General features: G+C 55.3%; 2 protein-coding genes across 2 annotated transcripts; both read left to right on the top strand.

The window, feature by feature from the left end:
• The first annotated feature begins 292 nt into the window (after positions 1–292).
• On the top strand, positions 293–2,275 carry LOC144161578 (uncharacterized). The gene has a single exon (XM_077692223.1). The coding sequence runs from the start codon at positions 293–295 to the stop codon at positions 2,273–2,275; it is 1,983 nt and encodes a 660-aa protein (XP_077548349.1).
• A 1,340-nt stretch (positions 2,276–3,615) lies between these two features.
• On the top strand, positions 3,616–5,834 carry LOC144161933 (uncharacterized). Its single transcript, XM_077692490.1, has one exon. It carries the CDS (start codon positions 3,807–3,809, stop codon positions 5,832–5,834), a length of 2,028 nt encoding a protein of 675 aa, XP_077548616.1. The 5' UTR covers positions 3,616–3,806.
• The last annotated feature ends 4,608 nt before the right edge of the window (positions 5,835–10,442 follow it).

Below are 10,442 nucleotides of genomic sequence, written 5' to 3'. Positions count from 1 at the left end.
CTTTACGACGACTCTAGGGTGAAGGCCTCTCCCATTAACTTTCTCCCGCTCCTGTCCTGCGGGGGGGCGCTGCGAGCGCGCCATCGTATCGGATGGGCAGCTCACCGGCTCCGACAATTTTCGTTCGGCACCCCAGAGTACCTCTTCTAACGTCCTAAAAAATCTCTCCACCGTCACCGGAAGGTGATCCGGTTCATCTGGATACCACATTTCGGCAGGTGGGCCCCTCCAACATTTTTTACGGGTGATTTACGTCTCGACCACGCCGGAGGCGTCTCCAGGCCTAACGGCCATGGCGCCTCCCGGTAGAAAGGACGGCCGGCCCAGCACCGCAGCCGCAACCGTGGCGGACACCCAAACTGGATATGATCCTCACAGCATGGTTTGGACCTCCATCCCGACTTCGGACAGCCCACCGGAGTTGCCCCAATCCTTCAAGAGCGCCGCGCTTGCTGCCGCGGTCGCTCGTCGAGAGCAGGCGAGCAACGCACTTAAAGCTGCCTCCACCGACGCTGCGTCCCTGGCCACGGCTGCCGACCCGGACGCTGACGCCTGCTCTTCAACAATTTCGCCGCCTGCGACGCGCTCCGCGGGCCCGCAGCGGGGGAACAAGAGGTTTTTGTGGCATCCTCAACCCCTGCCGAAGCCGAAAGCAACGGACTTTGTCGTTGTGCTCAAACCCCGGACTCAGCTGTCCCTCGCCAACGCTTTCCCCGAGAACGGGGCCGGTCGCGCGCTCATCGCCCACCTCGGAGCGACCGCGACACGGCTAGTCACTGTTGTGATGGTGCGGGAACAAAATCTCATCTTAGTTTACACCTCGCACCCGCACATAGCGGACAAACTTATCGGTGAGTTTGCAGTTCCCTCACCCGCCGGACAGGTGCCCTTGTTTGGGTACTTGCGCGCAGACACTCATGACTCCTGTTATGGAGTAGTGACGGTGCACAGCTCCGACACCGAAGCCGCACTTCGTGAGAGCCTTTACTGGCCTGAAGGCGAGATTCTACACGTCCGGCGACTGGGCACCTCTAAGAAGGTGCGCCTCACCTTTTCCGGCAAGGTGAAGCCCAGGTACGTCTCCTACGACGCCCTGCTGATCCCGGTGCAGCCGTACAAGAAAACTGTTCCAGCCTGCGGTCGGTGTGGCTCTGTTGGACATCGACCCGACGCCTGTCCCGGCCCCAAACCTGACCTTTGTGGCATCTGCGGAAAGGCGGTGCCGCTCACGGATGGCGCCCGTGCCCCACATGAGTGTACGCCCAGGTGTGCTCTGTGTGCTGGTTCCCACGTCACCGGGGACCGGCGCTGTAAGGAACGCTACAGGGCGCCGCCACCCAAGCCATCCACTCCTCCACCGGAAGGTCAAGCCGGCCGCAAGAAGCGAAAGCGTCGACGCCCACGGAAGCCGCGGAAGTCGGGCTCTCGGGAATCGCCGCAGGGGGCTCAGCCTCCTGCCACCAACCCTGACCCGCCCCCGCGCCCTGGAGCGGTGGCTATCGGGCCTTCCCGGCGAGGCCCAACTCCGGACGGACCTACGGCCAAGAAGCCTAACACAGGGCAGGCTCCTCCCGCCCCATCCCAACCGAACCAGCCATCACCTGAGCTCAAACCCGCTGCCCAGGGGGATTCATCGTGGGCCGCCCGCGTTCGGAAAGGATCCCAGGTGAGCGGCTCGGGCGGGGCAGCCTTTTCGCCCACACCCTACGTGATCTCCCAACCCAAACCGCCAACCCCTTCCACTCCCACACGGGAACAAATTGAATTCCGCAGGTTACAGGCCCAAGTTGCCTCGTTAACGCAGATGGTGGAGGCGCTTGTGAACCGCTCGTCCTCACCTAATTCGGCACCACTCGGGCAGGCGCCGGAGGCGATGGATAGTTCCCCCTCCGAAGACAGGGAAACCGCTGCGAACCTCGGCCCGCTTGAGGAGCGCCTAAGCAACCTAGAGGCCCAGATGGCGTCCATAGGGACCATGATCGAGAATCGATTGGCGGCCGCCCTCCAAACCGCTTTTGACCGCATCCCGGGCAAGATAGCGGCCCAGATGTCCCAACTCACTGTTAGCACCCGCCGTCCTAAGCTTAAGCGAGGATCTCGTTCTCAAGCATCCCGGCCCCTTTCCAAGGTGACGGAGGTAGACGAGCAGTCTAACAGTTCGACTGCGACCTCTGAAGTGAGCACCGGATCGAGCAGCGGAGCCCCTATGCAGCCCTTTGCTCTCCTGGAGGCCCCCCACACGTTTAGTTCTAACGATGGCGGGCAACGGTCCTAGATCGCGCTGCGACCGTGCAAATTCGGCTAATTTTACAATCCTACAGTGGAATTGCCGCGGATTTAAGGCACGCAATAAGCGGGCTGCTCTCCGGCTCCACTTAGAAACCTATCCGCAGTTGCCCGCGGTAGTGGCCCTTCAGGAGACGGGCGAGCACGTAGCTCTCACAAATTATACCGTGTACCAAAGGGATTCACAAACCGCACTCTGCGTACATCGAAATTACACCGCCAAACTTGCGGATCTCGACTGCGATCCGCTTTATTCGTACGTTATGGTGACTATCCTCCCGCTTAGGAAGCAAGATCCGTCCCTACACATCCTCAACATCTACAGTTCTCCCAAACTGCCTAACGTAACTTACACTGATGTGTTTACCAAAGCCCTTACGGTGGCAGGTAGGGAGCCGCTTGTCATTGTAGGGGACTTTAATGCCCCTAGTCCTCACTGGGGTTACCGTAAGGAGGAACGGCGTGGTAGAAAGTTGGCGGAACTTATTTCCATCTTGGGCCTCACTATCCCAACGGACCCCGCACACCCAACCCGCATTGGCAACTCTGTAACTCGGGACACATGTCCTGATCTCACACTTACCAAGCACATCAGGCATGCAGAATGGCTCAACACCGATGAAACCCTCGGCAGCGACCACTGCATTCTTCTCACTACAATTCGGACGCATCCCCTTACCCGTCCCCATCAACAAGCGAAACTTCCGGACTGGAACAAGTTCCGTTCGGAGTACACGACTTCGGCCCCCATAGCTCAACAAGGCTACGCCACTTGGTCTCAACACCTTGTGACGTCGCTTCGCCAAACTGAGCAGACGGTTCAGCTCTCAGAGGCCACGCCGGCGGTGGATAAACATCTACTGCATATCTTGGAGGCTCGGCGTAGCCTTGTCCGCCGTTGGCGCCGACAGAAGCATAACCGTAAGCTCAAACTCCGCATAGCAGCCCTCACTCAGGAAGCGGCCGAGTACGCGGCCCAGCTCGCTGACTCCAATTGGGTAGAACGCTGCAACAATGCCGCCAAGCATATGTCCAACCGCAGCACGTGGCGTTTCTTCAGGGCTCTCATCGACCCTAGCCAAACGCGCACAGAAACGCAAAAACATCTTCAACGTGCGCTCCACGCTTACGCGGGTGACGCAGATAAATTGGCACAGGCTCTTAGGGATAAATATATCTGTGGCCCGCAGGACTTCATCGAACCGGCGTTCTCATATGCAGGCTCGGAGAACGCAGGCTTGGATCGTTGCTTTGAACTCCATGATCTGAAGGCGGCCCTGTCGAAAATGAAGCGAGGAACGGCGCCGGGTCGGGATCAAGTGACTGTTAAGCTTCTAGCCAACCTCCCAGACCCAGCATACCTTCACCTCCTCGACTACTTCAATAACATTTGGGAGGGGCGCGAACCGCTACCAATTGATTGGAAAACGGCTCTGGTAACTTTTATTCCCAAACCGGGCAAGTCTATCAACATAGAAAATCTACGCCCCATTTCGTTAACCTCGTGTGTGGGGAAGCTTATGGAAACAATGGTTAGGGATAGGCTTTCCGATTACCTCGAGGCCCAGCACACTTTTGCCGACACTATGCACGGCTTTCGTCCACATCGCTCTGCTCAGGACATTCTCCTACAACTCCATCGTGACGTCATTGAGCCGATCGAGCATCCAAGTAACGATAAGGTAGTCCTCGCCTTAGATCTTAAGGGGGCTTTTGATAACGTTACCCACAAAATCATTCTTACCCATCTTTCCCAAACGAACTGTGGGTATAATGCTTTCAGGTACATCCGTCAGTTCCTGACTGAACGGCAGTCGTACCTCCGCATTCAAGGCAAGGAGCATGGCCCATACCCTCTGGGTACTCGAGGAACACCACAGGGAGCGGTCCTCTCTCCTCTTTTGTTCAATCTCGCCATGGCTCATCTCCCCCCACTGCTGAAGGATATCCCCGGCGTACGGCACGCTCTGTACGCCGACGATATCACGCTGTGGGCAACCCAGGGTTCCCTTGGCAGCATTGAGGCCAGCCTGCAGCATGCAGCATCGGTCGTAGATGAATACGCGCGCCGCTGCGGCCTCGAATGTTCCCCTGAAAAATCGGAGTACGTGCATCTTCGCCCCAAACCAAAAGATACGACTCAAATCGCACTTTCCTTGCGAACCGGGACAATCCCGGAACGCGAAGAAATCCGCGTCTTGGGACTCTTCATACACAAGAGCAGGAAAGTCGACACAACCCTGCGCAAGTTACGTATGGTCGGGGATCAAGTGGGCCGCATGGTCCGTCGGGTCTCAAACAAGCGGGGGGGTCTCAGAAGCCGCGATGCTTTGCGCCTCGCCAACGCTTTCGTGACCAGTCGGATCCTATATTCGACACCCTACCTACGTTTGCGCAAATGTGATGTGCACACGCTCGAAGGCATTCTCCGCAAGATATACAAGCGCGCCCTCGACCTCCCGATCTCGACGTCTAACCAGCGTCTTGCAGATTTGGGCATGACCAACACGTACGGAGAACTCAAAGAGGCCCATCTCCATAACCAGTACCTGCGGCTTACCAAGTCGCACGCTGGGAGATGCCTCTTACAACGCCTCCACATCTCCTACACATATCAGGCAGAAGAGCGAACCCCGATCCCAGAGGACTGGCGTGGTGCGTTGGATATCCAGCCTCTACCCCAAAATATGGCTAGGGGTACTCACGAAGGCAGGCGAACTGCGCGGGTTACAGCCTTGCAAGGACGCTATGGGTCCCGGCCTGGAGTATTCTACACGGACGCGTCTGGCCCTCACCACGGGGGGTGGTACACGGCAGCCGTAATTCATCAAAACGTGCCTGTTCAAGGACTCACTTTTCGAGCACCTGACATTTCTCATGCGGAGGAAGTCGCCATAGCTCTCGCCGCAGCAGACCCCGCATCTCGGATCATTATTACCGATTCGCGGAGTGCGTGCCAAAATCTTACCAAAGGTCGCATCACCATTCGCGCTGCTCGAATCCTCAAGGGCTGTTATTATATGGACCGCCCAAATACACGTTCCGTCATCTGGACTCCAGCTCACGCAGGACTAGGTGGTAACGAGGCTGCCGATGCCTCAGCCCGCGCGCTTGATTCCCGGGACCCTCCTCGCCCTCCATCTCTTGACGATCCAGAACCTAACCCGGTCAGCTCATTTCGCGACATCACAGCGATGTACAAATTGAACAGGCTCCGATTTCCGCCTCCGGCGCCGGGCCTGACTAAGGCTGACGAGCGCTGGCTCTTACGGCTATACACTAACACGGTATTGTGCCCGGCGATACTCAAGCACTTCAATCCGGCCTTCTCCGGGGAATGCCCACACTGTGACCATCCGTTTGCGGATACTTTTCACATGGTGTGGGCATGCCCATCCAACCCGGCAGTCCCCCCAATCACGTCCGCTTCCCCCCCTACCCGTGAGAGCTGGGAGGCTGCCCTGCTCGGCTGCTCGACCTTGGAGGGCCAACGAGCCCTCGTGGCCAGGGCGCGCGCCGCCGCGGAAGCCACAGGGGTCCCGGACTAGGGACTCCTCCTAGAGTTTGTACAGGGTCGGCTCTTAAGGCTGCCCCTATCTCTCACTTGTATATAGACTTATTAAATGTTTTTCACCACCACCACCTGTCCTGCTCTTCCTGCGTCTATTCTTTTCTCCAAATAACCTTGCTTCATTCCTGCATGCCGTTAATGGCGTTCCCTTTATTCTAGGCCCCTCTCTGCATTTCCATTCAGTTACCTTGGTAGAGCACCCCTAGTTAGCTCGTCTAGGTTGCGGACTGCCTTATATGCTGTCTTGATGATGGTGTTTTTTCACTTTCTTTAGTGATTGAAGCTTGTGGTACAGGAGTCTCTGCAATACTCGGCCCATGAATAGTGGCTACATGAGTCTTACTGTTTATTCTCTTTTTCTTGCTCTTATCTCTTTTGGGCGTTTTATATGTGAACAATTGTTCAAATGTTTTCTTTTTTTGTGATTGTGAGTTAGTCTCTAGAGCCACGCCAAGCGTTCCTACGTGACTCCTCTGGGATAACGTTTATACTGATTTTAGGACGATTTTTAACTTAGTCACGTTGTGCCATTGGTCGTTTGCAAACCAAACTTGCTGCGGAAACTGATGCGTGTGAGTATTGAAATATATTGTGATATTCTATGTGATAAGACGCTATATAGTCGGCTTTACATTAGTTTTTTCTGCTTTAAATCTACTACTTCCTTGATTGAGATTTCGCATTATTCCTTTGCCCATGGTTTACATACGTCCCCCAATATTGGTGCAGGCATAAGTTCCAGGGGAATTCTTACCGCGGTGGCTTAGTGCGTAAGGCGTTGTGCTGCTTAGACTAAGGAAGCGGGTTCGATTCCTGCCGGCAGCTGCCGTTTTTCTCATGGAAGCAGAAACCAAAAACGACAGTGTGTCGAGTTTTTTGCCGCGCGTTAAAGATCCCAAGGTGGTCTAAATCATTCCGGAGACTTCCAATTTGGCTCGCCTCGTAGCCCATGTGTACGTTCGGAGCATAAATTACCGAAAATTTATATTTTTTGATCTTCTGGTGGAAACACGCTTAGTGGTGATTGCGCAAGTTTCGGGCATGCCTGTCGACTGTGTCTGCCAAGCAGGGCATACAGCAAACTGCACCGTGAAGGCGCGGCACTTGCTGCAAATGCGTGTCCTTCCTTTCATGTCCGCCGTAGTATCGTTGTCCTCATATCCAAAGTTCAGTTGCCGTTGCCCCACATTACGTATTCAGCGCAGCCCTAGAATCTCGCTGCTGCAGTCGTAGCTTCAGGATGGCAGCGATGAAGTGTTTCCGGAAGAAGGGCTTGCATTCGGGCTAGTTGGTATTCCATAACGTTCATCTTAAGCGCAGAAAAAAACACAGACACAGAAGACAAGGACAAGCGCTTGTCCTTGTCTTCTGTGTCCACGTTTTTTTCTGCGCTTAAGATGAACATTATGGACGTTTTTTTTTGGTGTGGTGCGACGGGCTGCCTCAAACATTGTCGGTGTTTACCTGTAATAGGACGCCCTGAGCGCAGAGCTTCTAACTGAGCACGAACGGAGATAGTGACTATTAGTCTGCTGGTACGAAATTTTTTTTCTAGATGGGTTAAGGACGTCGAGCTTCACAAGATTTCTAATGCGTGAGGTGGGCGCAGGGATCGCCTGAGCGTGCAGACGTGCGTCGCTTCGGCTCCTGCTCTAATGCCCGTTTACGCAGTGAAAATTCAATTTTGTGCCAAATCAAGGATACGTCGAGTCGTCGGAAGACATCCGCTGCGATCTGACACTAAGTGTTTGCTGAAGGCACCCAACTTTTTGGATTTGCGGGACTGTGTGTTACCAGCCGACCACGCCTAGGCTTAGTGCGGCCGACCGCCCTCCGTCGCGGTTGCTCCGAGCCCCAGCGTCCCGGTAAGGCATGGAATCAACAACATCAATGGAAGTGAACTTGAGTGAACCAACCACCAAGGAAAGTCGACTCCGCAACCGTGACGGCTGGACGAGAATTGAAGTAAGCGGAGAAGACTTCGTTCCGGAAGACACGGCGAGGTGGACGGCCCAGGTTAAGCGCACTCGGCGACTAGATGCGGATTTGAAAGCCGGTGAGTCCACTATTTCAACTGGACGGGAATTAGCAAGGAAGAGGCTTAGCAAGGAGCTTAGCAAGGATTATCAAGGAGATTAGCAAGGAAGAGGCAATATTGGACAAGGTGTGCCTAAACCCCAACCCAGAGTATTATAGTGTTCAGCACGCCGAGCGAAGAGAGAGCAATGAAGTAGAACAGGATAAAGAAACTGACCTAAGGGCCGCACCAGAAGAAACGGCAAAAGGAGTGATCCGAGGGGTCGACATTACACACATGGACGAAGAAATCAATAAACACATCACGAACGACCTCAATCCAACCACGCTACAAGCACACCGTATTGGCACGACGTCGGCCATCATAGTCCTCTTTCATGAGACGAGGGTGCCAAGCTACGTCAAGTATGATCATTTGCTTTTTCGGTGCATTCTATACCGCAAGCATTATGATGTGTGTACACAGCGTGGCAAGATCACGCACGGGAGAGATCTCTCCCCCTTCCCCGACACGAGAGTCTGTATCGCATGCAGACAGCCGAACCCCGAAAACGACTACGAAGCAAGCTGCACAACAAACTGTCAACTATGCACCGGCAGCATGTAACGGGCGGCCGAGAATGTAGCAACAGATTCAAGACCCCGTACGTGGTCCGAAGACAGCAATGGGAACGACGACAAGAGCAAGAGCAAGAGCGGGAAGAATCTGGAGAGGACTTTCCGCGGCTACGGAGAGAGAGTCGCGCCAGCCGGGAACCGCACTCCAGAGCACGGAGCAGCTCGAATGGCCGCAAGGAGCGCTCCAGTTTAAGGAAGGCGACACCAACCGGGAACAGACGCTGGGTGACAGCTGGCCAAGCGGAGTCGGCGGCGCGAAGCGGACCCGGACCAGACGCCAGAGGGAGTTCGAGATCACGGGGTGGACCTGCGGACCAGCGCGGGAACACCGACGGAAAGGATGGCGAGGCGCCACGGCGAAGGCAGCGTTCGAGGTCGAGAAGACGACTTGGTGATCAACTCGGACCAGCGACCACACAGGTGGGCTGGGCTAGGTGGTCTCCCACAGCTCAAACGCTCGAATCGGAGTTCCCCTTCCTTAACAGCGTCGCCTAGCAGGACGTACAAGGAGTGGGCGACAAGCAGAAACGGACATTAGACCAGTTCACACAAACAATCATTACGACACAGGTGCCATTCGTCGGCAGCAGACTCGCCAACATGTGGGCCGCCCGACACTCACTAAGGAAGCGCTGGAAACAACAGAGGCGAAACAGAAGGCTTGCCTCCGCATAGGCCAACTGAACACGGAAATCTCCGAGTACGTGGCCAAACTCAAAAGAGAGAATTGGCTCAAAAGATCTTCGACGGCCTTCAAGGTCAGCTGTCGGTGGGGAAGGTATGGAAGCTGCTACACCACCTGATCGACCCTACAGGCCGCCAAACAGCAGGCCACCGCACATGGACGAAAGTGCTTAACACAAACAACGGCGATGGTGACAAGGTCATCAAGGTCCTCGAAGAACGCTACATACAAACCGAACAAGGAAAACATCCAACATATGGACGGAGCGAGCGGGCTCCGACGGCTGCATACAGGAGACCCTCCAGGCGGCTGCGCATACCGAACGCGAGTACGCAAATACCTGCGGACTTAGCTGCGCGCCACAAAGGTCGCATCTCCTCGTAGTCCACTCCGGAAAACCCGCAAGACATCTCCATCTAAATCGAAGACGCCGATATCAAACCCACGGACAAATGTCGCATCCTCGGTCTAATTCTACAACACAACGGAAGGGCACACACTGCCATTGATAAGATCAAGAACAGCGTGAAGAAGATCCTCCCAATGCTGCGAAGAGTATACACCAGGAATAGGGGCCTAAAAGAAGAAGAATCCCTCCGGCTGGTGCAAACGTTCATTATATACAGAATCACATACTCTGCCCCCTATCTTAACCTACCCAGATGTCTACACTCGACACCATCTTCCGAAAGGCCATCAAACAAGCCCTATGCATACCAATATACTCGTCGACCCAGCGTTCACAGGCCGCATGGTGAGGACCATCTATCCAGGCCCATCTGCCCAACCAGGGTCTCCCCCTGAGCCAAACAATACACGGCCGCGCGGTGCTGGATAAGGTAGGCCTGCGCAGGGAACAAGCAACGATATAAAGGCCCCCATACCAACAGAACATAGTGGGAGAGGTCTATTAACACTAAGCCCCTACCCCGGAACACGGCCCCAGGTAAGGATGACGGAAGTAGAGAAGCTAATGCCAAGGCGATGTCCTAGCGATTGCGTCAAGAAACCGGAGTGCTCTACGTGGATGCCTTACTTGCGAAAGGAAGCAACCACGCGGCGGTAATTGTCACCGACGAAGAACGGCTGGTCACCAGCGCTGCGGTGAAGACCAAGGACCCGACGACGGCCGAGGAGGTGGCCATATCCCTGGCGCTCGTCCAACCGGGCGTCGAGGTAGCGGTTACCGACTCGAAAAGCGCGTACGGTGGCTTCAGGAAAGAGGTGATCTTAGAGGCAGCCGCA

This window comes from Haemaphysalis longicornis, unplaced genomic scaffold (assembly GCF_048455015.1).
Source record: "Haemaphysalis longicornis isolate Haplotype H1 unplaced genomic scaffold, Haemaphysalis longicornis Haplotype H1 scaffold_12, whole genome shotgun sequence".
In the NCBI taxonomy this organism is placed as follows: Eukaryota; Metazoa; Arthropoda; class Arachnida; order Ixodida; family Ixodidae; genus Haemaphysalis; species Haemaphysalis longicornis.
The sequence above is the reverse complement of the archived record's forward strand: the minus strand, read 5'-3'. Positions and strand labels throughout refer to the sequence as shown.